General features: G+C 44.5%; 3 protein-coding genes across 3 annotated transcripts in view; all 3 read left to right on the forward strand.

Moving 5' to 3' along the window:
- The first annotated feature begins 7 nt into the window (after positions 1-7).
- On the forward strand, positions 8-2401 carry LOC127744623 (ATP synthase protein MI25). The gene has a single exon (XM_052256762.1). It carries the CDS (start codon positions 245-247, stop codon positions 818-820), a length of 576 nt encoding a protein of 191 aa, XP_052112722.1. The 5' UTR covers positions 8-244; the 3' UTR covers positions 821-2401.
- A 2342-nt stretch (positions 2402-4743) lies between these two features.
- Positions 4744-5901, forward strand: LOC127744621 (uncharacterized). Its single transcript, XM_052256759.1, has 3 exons — positions 4744-5432; positions 5576-5680; positions 5778-5901. The coding sequence occupies exons 1-3, from the start codon at positions 4744-4746 to the stop codon at positions 5899-5901; spliced, it is 918 nt and encodes a 305-aa protein (XP_052112719.1).
- The window catches only part of LOC127744622 (uncharacterized), a 34788-nt gene continuing 24034 nt past the window's right edge, over positions 5566-16319 (forward strand). The window contains exons 1-2 of the mRNA XM_052256761.1: positions 5566-7944; positions 8737-9222. Of these exons, the coding sequence (XP_052112721.1) occupies positions 7107-7944; positions 8737-9222 (1324 nt within the window). The 5' untranslated portion in view covers positions 5566-7106. The remainder of the gene's footprint in view (positions 7945-8736; positions 9223-16319) is intronic.

A 16319-nucleotide genomic window follows, 5' to 3' on the forward strand; every position in this document is an offset into this window, starting at 1 on the left:
ACTTTCCGAGTCCGAGGGACTATTGCTGTAGAATTTATTAATAGCATTCAAGGTTAAACATGACTCCTAGAGAATTACAAAAATACGAAGTTCTCTTTTCTCCTTTCGTTCTCTTCTTTTTGATTTTGACTTGGTTGGCAGGGTCAGGGCCTTTCTCGCTGGGCGAGCGCATCCGATTGATTCTAAAGTCCTTTCCTAAACCACTTCCCGTTCAGTTGCTGAAAGATAGAGAGAACCTTTCTAAATGAGATTGAGTTCCACGAATATGCAAGCTAGAAAGATGCTATTTGCTGCTATTCCATCTATTTGTGCATTTAGTTCAAAGAAGATCTCAATCTATAATGAAGAAATGATAGTAGCTCGTTGTTTTATAGGCTTCATCATATTCAGTCGGAAGAGTTTAGGTAAGACTTTCAAAGTGACTCTCGACGGGAGAATCCAGGCTATTCAGGAAGAATCGCAGCAATTCCCCCATCCTAACGAAGTAGTTCCTCCGGAATCTAATGAACAACAACGATTACTTAGGATCAGTTTGCGAATTTGTGGGACCGTAGTAGAATCATTACCAATGGCACGCTGTGCGCCTAAGTGCGAAAAGACAGTGCAAGCTTTGTTATGCCGAAACCTAAATGTTAAGTCAGCAACACTTCCAAATGCCACTTCCTCCCGTCGCATCCGTCTTCAGGACGATCTAGGCACAAAGTTTAACTTATTAGTTAGGAGGAAATTTTGCCCCCAGTGTATCTCGAAAGCAGAAAAAATAGAACTCATTCGAGAGAGCTTGGTGGTCTTAAGAATAAATAAGACGAATAGAATCTAATTCATGTTCATGCTAACAGAAGAGCGGATCCAATACAATGTAAATAATATATGCAACTTCTTTCTCAAAAAGTGCTTGCTGCACTTCTTTCTCATGAAGCTGCTTTGCAAGAAAGGTTTGAGTTCCCTCCGGGGGTTCTGATAGCCAATGCTTCCTACGCTCCAGCCCTTAGCCCTTAACTCCTTAGCACAAGCACTAAGTAAGCCCTCCAAGGCCTTCAATATCGCACCTACTAGGACTTCATTTTCGTTTTCGAATAGGACTACTTCTTTCTTTTCTGTATGCTAGGGCCGCCCGCACGCTTTAAGGGTTGTTGAAGGTATTGCACTAAGAAAGACTCCTGCCGTTGCTATGCTAAAGGTAAGATTTTCTTTGAAAGCCGCTCAAGCAATTTCTTTAAGAAGAGCAAGCAAGACAAGATAAGGCTCGAAAGCTGCGAAGAAAGTAGAGCAGCTCTAATCGAGCTGTGAAATCGGTGTGGTGAGGTATTGGAAGTGTTCAGCGAATATAGATAAAGACACTAAAAAAGAGCACCGTGCTATACTGCTCCATAAGGTAAGGAGGGCTTCCGCAAAACTAGGTAGCTTTCGCTAATGAGAGATGGATTGGGGGATTAGGTCTCCTAATTCATGGAATTTTTTTTCTCTGGATAAGTTTCTTTTTAAAGCAGCATTCTCCCTCGACTCGATCTTGAATTGAATTATCGATCGATAGAACGTTGATCAATATTCAGGAAGAGATCGAGGATCACAGCAGGATCCTATCTGATCTTTGTCAACACAGGACTCGAAGCCCCCTGCTCAAACAAAAGGCTAATCCTTCGGAATTGAAAATGCCTTTCGTATTATATTAATTATAGTGGAGGGGAGAAGACTCATTTTGAATTCTATCTATATAGGGGGGAGCCATTGTGAAGCCTAGAGAGGGGTGTCCAGATTGAGTAGACACCCGCATCAGGTTCCGACCCTTCTCTCGAACCAGCCAAGCAGATAGTCAAGGAAGCTCCTCAGGGCAGTTTGGGGAATTTCTTTCAGTCTGGTCGTCAGGCAGACCTTTTTCGTACCCATCTTTTCACTGCAACATTCTTTTTCTTTCTGTGTCCCAGCCATCCTTTCGGCTTGTCGTATTCGATGCCACCCCCCTTTTGGTGGTATCGTATATAAGAGAGAGCTTTCTTTTAGGTATGAATGATGATCTTAACTAGAAATCTCATAAGAGAAGAAAGAGAGGTATGTATTATTTTCAAATCACTTTTTTCCCAAACGGTTTATGCCGCTAAACAGCTCTTAGTCCGCACTTCTCTCGTACATTCTAAGACCATGCCAGCCTAAAGAGTCACTCACTCTTCCGCGGTAAAGCAACTCCTGCTGCCCTCATTGCTGCGTCGAAAGGACTAGGGAGGGGTATATAGGGCTAAGCCCAGCAAAATGCACATAATAGGATAGGATTCTTTTTCTGTATAGTAGGAAAGGCCTATCAATGACTTAAAAACGACGCCCTTCGTCGAACAAGCGATTCTTGAACAATTTATTCTGTCTATCAATTCTCCTCGTCCAGTCACTATGCCAGTGCCTTTACTAGCTTTCTTCTTACTAGAGATTCATTTGCACAAACCTCCCTCACAAAGGAAAGCGGGAAAGTCATCTTTTTGCAAACAAAGCTCTTTTTCTTGCAAAATGGGCATATAAAGAAAGATAGGTGCCCCGAGTAGAGGGCAGCCAACCATCAAAGCGCTTAAGCCCCTTACTCAACGAATTAGAACGGGTTACAAACGCTTCAAGTCTTCTTTTGCTGATTCAATAGCTGCTCCTTCGTCCTAACAGCCTATGAACAGGAATGAGAGCAGAATGAGCAGCCTAACGACGTACCTTCAACTCGCAACTCGAAAGGCTAAGCCAATAAGAGAGAGTCCTTCCGTGTGAAAGAATTGGATCTTCTCTTGTGAACGAATCCCCTGCTTGGCTGTTTTCAGGAATAGAATTGGACATGGAATGCGCTCTTACTTCATCCGAGAGGCCTGTCCTCGTTCTAGTAGTGGGCAAATCCCCTGTTCTCTTTGAAAGACTAGGCTGTGGGACTGATGACTCGGCACTCTTTTCAATGGCCACTATGCTTAAAAATTAGCTATTGCTATTTTTTGAACCCCAGATTCCCCGCCCTTGGAACGTGGAACGTCTTTGAGGAGAAATCCTTTCCTGAAGTTCAACAAGCTATTGGAAACCAGTAGGCTATATGACGTAGCAGGGACCAATCATACCCAGATCCGGCCCAAGCGGACACGGTGATTAGACGTTGAGCGGAGCTCTTCCTGCGGTCTCACAGGCTCTTGCTTCCTTCACCTTACGGAAGATGGCAGATTGGAATGAGACCGTTGTGGCTCCTGGCTGTCAAGAGGCTAAAGCCCTTGCGAGAACCTTTCATCCGAGTCTCAAACAAAACCATTACATCTTAAACAAGAAGACGATAGGCGAATGGGAACCCCATCCAGGTGATATGCAGATAGACATTCCGCCCCTATCTGCCGGCTATAGGTCACGAACTATAAGACCAAGGAAAAGCAACTCTGTCTGGTATCGGTAACGATTAACATATTCTTTTGATTGATAGAGGGGGAAGCAACACTGGAGTGCAGTGCCCTATGAAGAAAGAAGGGTCGAAGCGGAAAAGAGATAAGGTATAGCGGAAGGAAAGACGTCAATAAGAGCCGGACACAGCAAAAGAAAGCAAGCCTAGTCTAAAGGGAGAGAGAGCTGAAAGTGATAGGTACGAAGTGAAAGAGCTAAGCGTATAGGGGCGAAAGCTGACTCGTTTTAATGAGCGAGGGACAAAAGAAGCCTCACTCGACTGTTATATATCTTAGATAAGGTATGTCCGTCGGGAGAGAGGTGAGAACCGGGAACTAATTCCTTCAATTCCCCCGGCGTAGAAACTCGACCGTTTCCCCGCCTTTCTTTCACCGCTTAACCGCTTGCACCTATATCAAATGAGAGCGTACGCGAGGCGAGTCCGTCTTTAGCCTTCCCATCCCCTTATGTTATCTATACTTTTTTGTTAGACCGCTTCATAGTATTCTAGTTTGTTTGACCGCGTATTTCGTTTGAAAGCTTCCCCGTAATTAGTCTTTCCGGCTTGGAACAATGTATGAATGACAGCAACTAGCTCTGCTCTCAGTAAGAAGGGAGACGGCGCCTTTCCAAGCCCTTTCTAGTCTGCGCTTGAGTTTGATTGCAGCTAGCGCCGCGCTTTACTAAGAAGATAGAAATTTCTCGCTTCTTTTGTTTGTTTGAGACCATATTAATTAAGGCTTTCTTCAATCGGCAAGGGATGGATCGGAAGTCTGATAAGGCTTTAAGAGATAGGGACTGCCGCGGTAAGAAAGAGTCACTCAGTGAATCAGTGGATCACACACTTGTTGGAGACAGGGGCAGGCCTTACTATTGAAATGAAAAAGTATACAAGTGTTGAAAGGGTGAAGTATGGGGACAACGGTAACGTGAGGAATGGGATCCCCAAAGCGACCCGCCCTACTAAAAAAGTTCGCAACCAAGGGACATGCCGAACACCTACCTTTCCAACTAAGTCCAACGTTCATTGACGATGCGTTCCGTCGTCAGCAAGCGGTGGCCGACAAGGCCCTTTTCCCTAAATATCTTGGGAAGCGAAGCGCAGGCTTTCTGATTCAGAGAGAAAGATAGAAATCGAAAGGCAAAGAGATAGGCAAGCCAAACCAAATAAGGAATGTTTCAATCTTTACCTCTTTTTGTAAGCCGGCAATCATAGGGTAAGCCCATCTCATGGAGAAAGTTTACATGTTGGGCCAGGCTAGTTTGCTTCGATGGTAGGAGTCCACGCAGTGAGGCAGCCATTTCCAGAGTGAGCGCCATTGAAGGACTGGAAGCAAGCTTCACACCTTCCACAACGGCATGGTGGTTATTCATGGCCTTCAAGCTTTCATCGCTCCATTTTCTTGCGACGTGGAGAGGATGACCTCGCTCTCGTTCCCGTTCCATCCAGATCATCGTTCTGGTCAACATATTAATACTTCCGGCTCGGTGCAGCCTGCTATCATGCGCCTGATGCTCAGAGATGCCATGCTCCGTAACAATGGCTTCAGCATCCTAGCCCTCCCTAGAAAGGTGAAGTACGCCGAGCTTGTGACTCTTAACAATATGACGGTCTTCGCCGTTGACGACCTTTCGATCTTCTCCGGTTCTCACTCTTATATCAGCAACGTCAGGTTCCACATTGTGCCAAACCAAACCATTTCTTGTGGATCGCGGATCTGGAGAAGCTTCCGGCGGGGACTGTTCTGCCGACATTGGAACGAGGCCAACCGCTGCTTATCACAACCTCCGGTGCCGATGAGGATTAAGGTGCCGGACGTCATCCGCAACGTCAAGATCGTGGTGCACAGTGTGTACTTGCCATTTCCACATATATATATTAATCCTGTGGCTGCGGCTTACGACAGTATCCTAGGAGGATCAGAAGTCTCAGGAGGAGATCAGACGATGGAAGGAACGTGTGCTGCTCCGGGTGGGCATGGAGGTTGTGGTGAGTCCCCGATGCCTCAGGTCAAGCCAATGGTGGAGATCGAGGATCACCATGGCCTGTAATTAATCCTGATTGTATTCTCCTTCAGATGACCAAAAAACCAACCAATACACATTAAATTACTTAGGTAATTACCAAGAAGGCTGACTCTTTCTCTTTCATTGAATCCTCCCAATCGTTTCGAAATTCAATGAATACCAGGGTCTATAATACCCAAAAGAACGGACTCAAAGCGCCCTACCTTACTTATGGGTCCACATTCTCAATGAATGCCGAAACGACTGCCCTAACATCTATTTCGTCAAGGTTATAGTCTAACTACTTTAGCATAAGCGCGGCCTTCCTTATCATTTGCCTCTCAAATGAGACCAAATGATTACACATTTTTTTCCTCTATGTTCAGATTTTCCACTAAAGGAATATATGGGAAAAAAGCCCCATCCGAAGAAGGGGAACTGGCTGCTTCGTTTAGGTCTGGCAGAAGAAGGAGTTGGTATGGTGATGGTGACAATAACCTTTTCTCATAAGAAGTGGAATTGCTTGATCTTAAAGGGGACCCTTGATGTGACTAAGGCAGCTTTACTGTAGGTGTGAAAATGGAGGGGAATTCTATTGGGCTGAAGGCAGGTGACTTTGGGTTAGTGTTCAGTGACAATGGTAGCTAACATTACATGAGATGCGGTTGGAAGCGAGGCAGCAGTCTTTCTATGTTTTCCACTCTAACGAAGCTTCTCTGGGTGAGCTTAGATGACCCGAAGCAATGACCAACTCAATTCTCTCCGCCCTTTGCGGAGGAGTTTCTTTTTCTTAAACAGTCCCGTCTCGAACCGGAGGCACCCACTAGTAGTAGGGGGAGCCCATAATTGACCCGGGTAGGCGAGCTTCACAGCTAGGGGCTATAGTTACCAGTTTCTAGTTACTTAGCGGGTATTCCCCAGCACGGCTTATGCGGATCTCTCTCTCTACTACCAGGGAACGGGTTAGAATCCCCATCGCTGGAGAAGGAAGAAGTGTGAAAGCAATCAAGCCAAAGCAATACTTATTCCTTCAACGGTAAGAGCTGCAGATGAAATAGCAGTGGTTATGCCGACATCTACTCAAAGAAGAATAGTATTAGAGTCAAGACCGGTGCTATCCCCTTCCCCTGCTACGCTTCCTTACTCAACAATCAAAGAAGCATTTTCGATTCCCCGATCCACTCTCGTGCTAACATGCTAACAGCGGTTTAGGTAAGCCAGGGGCTAAGCGGGAATGCCCTATCTAAGAGCCTACTTCCTTCTGATCTCTCTGCTCTTGGGGATTCATCTCTACCTTTTTCATAAAATGTAGTGGCCAAACCAGATAGTCCATTTCCTCTCTTTTCTCGCTCCTCAAGAAAGACGGCTAGAAACTTCCTATTAGGAATGGCTTCCTCACTTGTTTGATTTGAAATGGCACGATGCTTAACACATGTAATTGGAGTATGTTTCGGGGCTTATAGAAGCTCGTGCAAAGAAGATTTATAGGAGAGAAAAGGGGATTCCGGTATATCGTATAAAAGAGAAAGGATTCATTTAGGAGCGCTCTTTTCATCCAACTCGAAATATCGTAAGAGAAGAAAGATCGTAACGTAAGTAACTTAGCGCTAAAGCACGCGGCGGAGATCCGCAAAAGGCTTCGGACTTGCCTTGGGACTTAGTTGGACCAAAGCGAGGTTTGGAGTCTCGAAAAATGACCTTACCAAACTGATATTATGAGAAATACTCGTGCGAGACTTTTTAGATATTTGCTTCCCTTTATTTCTTTAATAACTTCACAGTTTTTATTTCGTTTTCTAGGATCAGAAAACAGAATGATAAAACTACTAGTGCTTTTGGGAATCGTGATTTTAGGTTTGATCTTCCTGTTTCATTATTTTCATAGAAGGTATGGCTCTCGACTTTTATGTATTATGCTTCTTTTTTTCACCTCCCTCTTTTGCTATTCTATCCGTATCTATGTAGTTTCGGATATTGGTTTTTTATTCTCTGATGTGTTGACAGTGTTTATGGGCACTTGTGCGGTTTTGGGGTCGGGTGGTGAAGTGACTCCCCATTCCGAAAATATCAAAGCATCCAGCTCGGAAGCTACGAGCCTAGGCCAAGTGCCGAACAGGAATGATGCAGGCCCTTCTAATCCTGGGCTAGACATTGCTCTACATGGGCGAGCCCTCCCCTTTGCCGTATCTTTTGCCTTGCGGAAGGTGGGCCTAAGAGGGGGACTGGCCTTAGCAATAGGAGGTGCTTTACAAGCACTAATATATTCCTACGATGACATAGGTATGTCTGTGCTACCCACGGGATCGGATTCCACTTCTTCGGGCACATCAAGCTCTAACCCGGGTAATCCCGTTGTACCCCCTATTGATCAAGGTGTACACGGCGAAGTTCAACAAGATACAATTTGGGATGCAGTAGACGCTGAGGAAAGGAGGAAGGAGGCAGAACTCCGTAACTCCAAGGAATGGAAAGAAAGTGAACGTCACCTGCTCAAGGTGGAAAACGTAAAAAAAGCCATAGGCCAACGAGCGAAGGAAATCGCTCTATTCCAAAGTCCTGGGCTAAGCTGAGCTTCAAAGTCGGGCTTTCTTCCTAAAGCCAACGGCCTGTTCCAAGTGCTTTCCTTTCCAGCATTCCTTCCTAAAGGAATGCAGACTGGGTGGATTAAGTTGCTCCCTCTTTCCTCAATACCGAGCTAAAATAAAGAATGATGAAACCTGCGACCAGGCATAAATAGAGGCATTCCTCGGGTGATTTCATGCTTCTTCCTGTGGATTCCCTACCCAAAGGTAATGGGTACGGGACATAGGGACTAAAGCCAAGCTATTTAAGAAGCAGCCACATATAGCGTATATAAGAGAACTGCTGCTAGGGTCCCGAAAATTTCATAAAAGAAGAAAGGTCTTTGCGGATCGTACCATAGAAAGCGACTTGAATCACCTAGTAGTTTGTCGAGATTGGGTTGGTGTTCAGTGTGGGCTGTCTCCTCTATCAAAATAGTAAGAGAAAGAGAAGGAAACGGGGAAGAAGCGGGGTAGAGGAATTGGTCAACTCATCAGGCTCATGACCTGAAAACTGCAGGTTCGAATCCTGCCCCCGCCTAATCATCTGAGGCCGTAGTCAGCCTCAATCCTTCTGATTCGTAAGTAACTCAGTGAGTGCTTTCTAAGAAGAAAGAAAATGAAAGAAGAACAACCGCGCAGGTCGTACTATCGACACATAAAACGTGTTTCATGTTTTCACGGTTCAGAATTTCCCTTTTCAGTAGTTTCGTAGTAAGAAGTTTTGGGTTAATTTTGTTTTATTGGATTTCTCTCGATTTCATACTCTTGTTATTTCACATAGGACCATTGGACTTATTAGTCGCTACTATAGGCTCGCAACCTCTCGACTTTGGTTGGACATGCCATTTTGACAATGGTGCTGGCAGTTCCAATCTTCCCGCCTTGATTCCCCCGGAATCGGCGGCAAGTTCCGAAGTGGGTGTGGGTTCACACGAAGGTTCTAGCTCGGGGTGGACCTCTTTCGACCTCGACGTTTTAGCGGAAGAGGAAGATGAGGTTGCCCGCCCCCTTCCAAATCCGATCGACCCGGGGACGGAGGACCGCATTTATAGAGCAGTTGATGCAATCAATACAAACTGCAAAAATGAGGAGGCTAGGATGGTGGAAAGAGCACGTGAAATCTTTCTCGGGAAAGGCGTTTTTCTCGATAAAAATGACGATCAAGATATCGCGCGTGCCATCAACATGGCTCTCTACGATGCCTGGGAAACAGACATCGATAGGCGGCTAGAGCAGTTCCGAAGGATACGACGCTTCTTAGGGACAGGTAACTGTCCCGTTTGGGATGATTTTATTGATTATCTGGTTTCTTTAGGGAATCAGAAATTTAACGACCCGATGTATAAAAAATAGGAATGTTTCTATCTTTTCTTAACCAATATCTATTTAGGATAAGTAGAATATTTTTTCTATTCGAGATGGTCCGCCTCAGGATTCCCAGGATTCGTGATCCTCCTTAATAGACAGGACAGTCGAATTAGCACTTTTTTTTTCAATTGGATGAGATCGGTCGAGTGTTCTCTGGTTTTTGAGTAGAAAACGGTAAATTTCCCCTCATTAGAAAGGGGGGAGGGGTGCCGAGATCCTGGGCAGCGGGGTCTTCCCATCATGATCGACTAAAGGCAAAAGAGATATTGGTTCGAGTCCAATTCATGATTCCAGTTCAGAAGGACTTCATTCAATCGAAGAAAAGAAGGAAGCATTACGAACAGATAGCCCAGACAGGGTGACAAGATGTGACAACCAGAAGGAATCCTTTTCGCTTTCTCCAACAACGAATTCGAAAGTCAGCAAAATATTTAAGGCCTAGGGGAGAAGAGATCTATCTTTCATCCGTCTTCTCGATCACCTTAAGCTGCCTTGATGGAAATCTAACTTCCTTTAAACCAGAACGGCAGAGATTCAACAATTTACCAGGAATTCCGCTCTCATTTTACTGACGAACAATTCCGTCGCGCAAATGGGTTGCCCCTTCCCTAATGAATGAGATAAGAATGATCAGTAACCAGAATGAGTATTCAATTCAATCATAATAAGGGGGCCACCGATGTCGAGGGGGTAGTTAAGGTCAGAGGGTGGAGAATTGTGAGGGCGAGGGCGGCGAAAGGCCTAGCCCAAGGCATTGGCGAGCAAGTAAGCAAATGCCTATGCCAGGGTGCGGAGGCTGGCTGCCAAAACTACGCCAATTTGCTGTCGGAGTAGGCTAAAAAGGCGTACTCATGACAGCTTACAGAATACTTCAGGGCTGGAGTGAAGAGCCACAAAAGTACCAGTCAGAAACTGTAAAAAAAGGACCGAGAACTACATAAATAGGTCTGAGACTCACTTCCTTGAAAAGAGGGAGAAAGAGTTATGTAGGCAGCGACCATTCAAGAAATGTAGTGGTTTTTTCCGACCTTTTAGGGTAAAATGTAAAATACTGAAGAGTAGCTAAATGAAAGGCAGCGAAGGGGATCCCCATACGTGACAGGGGAGGCACGAGCGGGGAATATCATAAACTCGAACAAGACCAGGGTCCACCGACCTAGAAGAAGATATAGATAGAGATGGGTCAACAGATTCAGAGGTAGATTTGTCAAAGGACACAGACACAGGTACATAAGGAATCACATCATCACCTCCTTTTGCCTATGTCTCCCAAGCGGAGCTTCCCAGTCAGTTGGTCAAAAACAACTCAAGGTTCTCTTCCTATGGTGCTTTCAGTCTCATTTGATGCTTATCAAAATCAGCGAGTTCTCGTCCCATACTCAAGTCTGACTTCGATCATCGTCTCCCGTCTGTCCAAATTTGGATGTCACCGGACCTCATACAGCAACTTCTCCCTCACCTTGTCCAAGCTTGATCTTCGCGACCTTAAGCCGAGCAACTCGAGACGAGGCCTTTTTGAGATAGGCCTTAGGCAGCTAGGCCAGCTGTAGCTATATCTGATCCGTTTGTTCCGCTGTGAATGCTATTGTTATCGTATGAAGTGGTTTTCCCGGCTTCCGTACCTTCTTCAACGTCTTCGGCTTTCACTTTCAAGAGAGAGAAGGAACCCGAGGATATCACTCCTAACCCAAAAAAGGAAAGGCAGACTGTCTCCGGGGACTTATGATCCTTCTATTTCAAACATTTTACTTTCTAAAGCCTTAACGTCCTGCTTCAAACTTAGGAAACCGTGCTTACTTTCGTCCGGGGATGGATAGGAAGCTTCTCTTCCGCTCCTACTTCGTAAGGAAGTTGAGTCCCTTCTCCCTTTGCTACTTACTTTGCTAGCTCTTTCTGTGTTTCGGGTATTCTATCATTCATAATCATGTCGATACCATACTTTAGCTATCTTACGTGAAGCTGAATTAGGTGTTCTCGTTGAAATACGTGGGCCTACTACTTGCTTCTGGGAAGATTCAACTCTAGCACGGTCCGTGCGCGCCGTTTTTCTTTTCTACCATTATGAATCAATTGATTTCACTTACGGAACACTTTTTCAATCTAAGTTTGCATCTCATCACCATTTCCATCTCGATCTTAGCCGATCTCAGGCTCTCCGGCCTCATTTCGAGGCACTATAGGAGAGCTCATTGGGCCTGTCGCTTTCTCAATCATAGAACACTGAGATGCGATTCTTTTTTATTATTATTATTATTTAATTATGCTTGTTCTCATTCCTACTTGTTGCTTCATCTTTCCTTAAGGCGAATGACCAATTGGGATGGAGAGCGGCTATGATGAACTAGAGAAGGGGAGGACCCGAACCTAGCGATCTCTGCTCGTACGTAGACAAAAGGAAGTATGGGGGATCCCTAAACACCAATGAGCATTCCATTCTCCTTCTTTTCTTAAATTAAAGCATCACTTCAGCGGTAATTTTACCCTACCTTCTACTCCGTACTATGAGATAGAGGAAGGCAACCTTTTGAATTGCAAAGCTCTATCCCCCCAACCTTACGTCTATCTCTATATACAAATATAGAAACGAAACCTCTCCTTCCAAAGCCAGGAGTGAGGTGGAAGAAGGGGGTCTTGGCATCAGGCGTATGGAAGAAAGAAGCAAAGCTTGCATGATGAGATGAAGCTCGCGTGGTGCTGTCTAACTAGCAATTATCCTTGGGCTGCCATGTGCCAAAATCGATACTTGAAGGCCTTGCATTGAATTGGACTTGGTCTACTAATCATCCATCCAGCTCGTATCTATGAAAGGGTAATGATAAATACTAATGTCAAAGGCCTCTCCCTTATTCATCTATAGGGGGGGAAACGGTTTGAGTATGGAATTCTTGAATAAAAACTTGGTGGTGGAAATTTGTTAAATTGATTCGAGTATAGTGAGATCTCTCCCCCACGGGGGTATCCAACATTATTGAGCAGCCTCATCAAGTCCCTCAGGAGCCTCTTTCCTAATCTTGTGCAAAAAATTCGGAACTATGCCTAGCTCCTATACGCCTGATGAAAGGCTATGGTAGCCTTCCCAGGACTAAGACTTTTTACCCCGGTTAAAGGCCTGTGACTCTGATTCCTCGGTCTCGGACAGAAGAACCCAATTACTTTCTTTGTAAGACTGGTTACGGTTACGGTAACCCACGTTCCGTACGCCCCTAATCTCAAGAGCTCAATTCGTTTGCCAGGTAATAAGGACTCTCTTCTCTGGATGTCAAATCAGTTGCGAAGGACTGCTGTCGGATTGAAAAGAACAGAGAACTTATTTCCCAGCTACAGATTTGGAAAAGGCGACAGAAAGCAGGCATCCACTTGTCTGATGCAGTATTATGCTGTACAAGACCCAGGCTTGCCGCAGAAGTTTTCTGTTCCCGTTTTCCTTACCAGGAAGGGTCTGCCTAGGATCATTCCTCCTTTTCATCTAAAATGGATAAGCACGAGGGAGGAGAGGGCAGATATGCTAGTGAAGTTTTACTTATCGGTATTCTCTTTAGCTAAGGTTATTTGCCATAGGTAACTGGGTTCACCAAAGGCTGTTAGGCCCCCTTCATAAGTGGTTGATGGATGTTCTCCGTCAATTACCTATGGATGGCACATTTAACCAAACAGCGCCTCTGAAGCGCCTAGTTGGCTCCCAAACGGTGTACTCCGTGGATCAAGTCGAGGCTAGTTCCATGGTTGTAAGGTATTCGGGTAAAGTGACCTTACGGGACGTAGCTACACTTCAACACGAACCAGGGTTCAACCTAAGAGAGCTAGTCCTCACCCGACTTATAGACAAGATATTGAAGGCTGGCTATTCGTGACCGCACAAAACCTCATTTCCGTTTGGAATACAGGAGGATTCCTATGGGGAGAAGAGGTGGCAGGTTTTTCCTTAGAGTTCAGTACCGTGGGAATGTGATTAGGAGTCACATTTAGTTAGATTGGGTAACTTTATCTATATAAGCCACCTTTCCCATTTCGTCAGCCAACAAGAATCCCCCTTGGTCATAACAAGGGAACTAGCACTAAGCGACTAACAGCGGAGGAAAGACCCGCATAGAAGATAGGCGTATACCTATGTACATAGCATCTGGTAAGGACGTTATGTACCACAACTATCATACTTCACGAATTCCCTAAGAGAAGGTTCAAAGTCTTCTTTATGTTACACGTAGCAACTCTTCTTGTTCAATCCTTGAATCGGAACGACGAGAGAGTGACTAAGCCGAAAAGGCCAATAGCATTTTCTCTAGCAAGTGTATTCAAAATACCACTATATGAGAATGAGATAAAGCCTCCGCTTTTTTCGCCGTTTGTTTACACCTTCCTTTTGAACTCAGCTTTCACGTCTTTAATCCTCGATTGAGCTAGTCACTGGCGAACGCTTCCAAAAGAGACCTACCTCTACTCTAAACAAGAGCCCCCTTCTTAATCTAGGGGTATCAGACTCGCTTAAAAACGTAGTACGTAAGGTAAGGATCTAGTTCCTTTCCTCAAAACCAGTCATCCGAGTGGGGCCCTGCGACATGTGCCATATTTAGGTTGCTTGCGACTGAGACTTTTAGGGATTATTTCCATCTTCCCTTAATTAAGGGATTTAGATAACATCCGGTCGGGAAAGAGCCACTACTTGGTTCCATAATGAATTGAAGGAAAATTATATCCCTCTTCGACATCAGATTCTTATCCTCTTTTCCGGGGGAAATGATGTTTTATTCTCTACGGCCCAAGGAAAGAAGTGGTCTGCTTTATTGAATCTTATTTCAGCAAGGGGTGTCGCTTTCGTTTTCAATAAGGACGTTTAGTAGGGCCCTTAGAACCATAAACATTTGCGAGTCGCCTTTTTACATGAAAGGTGGGTAGGGGATCTTAATACTGCCAAAGAGCTCGAGTAGATTCATGAATGTCCTGGAATTTCAGTATGGGCTTAACAGGTCGAGAGAGTCTTATGCCGCGCAATCTCTTGCCGAATCTATTTAGACTATGTTAAATCCATAACCCGAGAACACACATTTGCGAATCCGGCCCTCTTTCGTTCGTCGTGATTGCTTTGATTGCTCTGAAAACACCCCCTCTCACTCAGGGGTAGCGATCAGATCTTCCTGCTTCAGCGGTTACGAATGGCGATTCTTACCACAAAATTAGACATTCCACTTTGAATGCTGTTTTCTTTCGCTTTGTTTTGGCTTCCATCCCTGAGCTTTAGCCCTTGCTTTCTTACGAAGAAGAGGCTTTCTCAGATCATATGGGGGAATAAGACTCAACAACCGGTCGTTCAAGTTCAAGAAGCAAACCTAGAAAAAGGGAAAAGTAAAAGACTTGGAGAAAGAAAGAAACTTGGAATTTTGGCATAGAAGAAGAATTCATCCATATAAGAAACAAAAAAAATGATTTCGTGGGGGTGGCGCTGGAGTCAGATCAATCCGACGCGGGATCTATAGGCTCCGTCCAGTTTAGGATCCCCTTCTTTCTATTATTTCTTATAGCAGCATTGGGAAAAAAAGAGACAAAACGTCGAATGTTTTTCCTATTTATGTATTTTGAAAGTCTATACTTAACACACCGACTCAATTGGAAGCTGAATCCTCACAGGGTTCGAAAGTGAAGGTTTCAATCATATTTCTAACACTGAAAAAGGCATAACATTGATTTACACTCGATAACTTAAATAAAAATGGGAAAATTCTTCATTTAATGATTCACCTACGCGTGATACTGATCTTAGCATACCAAGGGGCTGACCTGAACTAATGTCCTATACGAGACGAAGGCTAGGGATGAAATGGCAAGTGCCGCATCTCCTTCCCCTCTCTTTTAGATGAATGGGATGATTCATATCTATCTCTATCTTCAGACTTGGGCAAAACGAAACTTCTATGCGATGAAACAAAGGAAGAACATTCATTCCCTAAAGAAAAAGAAACCCATTACCAAGCCAAAAGAAAATGAAAATTTCACAACCGAGATCGCAAGCATGGATCAAAGACGGAATTTCCTCAAAAAGAAGCGCTATCGATACAAAATGCTATAACGATTCACTAATGGAAGTCTTTCGATGATCCAGCTACTCAGACTGGACTCCTTTACTAAGTGGGTAGGAATGAAAGATCGAGTAAGTTATTCACAGAGCTACCACTACTTGAGCTTACACCCGGACTCTTACTGTAGTCTCATTTCCAGTATCCTATAAAAGATAAATACAAGTCCGTTTTTATATTCCTTATAGCACGGGTATAGATTACCTCACGGGATGAACTTATTAAGTTATATTAATACCAGAATCGGCAAGTCATTACCATTCAAGTCTCAAGCTTCCGGCAACCACTTATCCCAAGGTAGGTGGGAAATTCATTCCGGATGGAGCAAGAATATTCCATTTCTATTTTCTATTTTTAGGCTTCGGCGTATGTAGATTCGGCAAATTTTCCACATCTCGGATCCTGGGTTCACACTCTAGGAGTCCTTTTCTTCGGGAAGTGACGGATCAATCTTTCATTGAAGAGAGGAATTGGCACATTAGAATCAAAGATGAGCCGGCTTCCTTATTATTTTATCACTGGCATTGTAAATGACTGGAAATGGCAGGGCAAAGACGAGTAGGAGCGAAAGAAGCTAACTCGAATGATTACGCGCATTAGCTATCAAGCCAAGAAGCAAGCCAAGCAAGGTATGAAATCGCTCGACGGGACTGGACTGACGGCGAGGAATTGAAGACGCTGAGTGTTCAACTAAGGGTAAGGTTAGTTGATCTCGACTGCTAAGGGTTTCAACCGATACCACTAAATACTAGTAGCCCAGGCAGCGAAAGCCATCTCATGAACATAAGAGGATTAAGGTTCGCATGTGGCTTGACCCTTGAACGAGGCAAATTATTGCGTTGTCATCATAACCCCCGTATTTGAATTAGTGAATATGGGCGAAACGGTAGAATAAATGGCTTCTGTTCGACCAGGTCAGACTCTTCCG

This window comes from Arachis duranensis, unplaced genomic scaffold (genome assembly GCF_000817695.3).
Source record: "Arachis duranensis cultivar V14167 unplaced genomic scaffold, aradu.V14167.gnm2.J7QH unplaced_Scaffold_70885, whole genome shotgun sequence".
NCBI classification, from domain to species: domain Eukaryota; kingdom Viridiplantae; phylum Streptophyta; class Magnoliopsida; order Fabales; family Fabaceae; genus Arachis; species Arachis duranensis.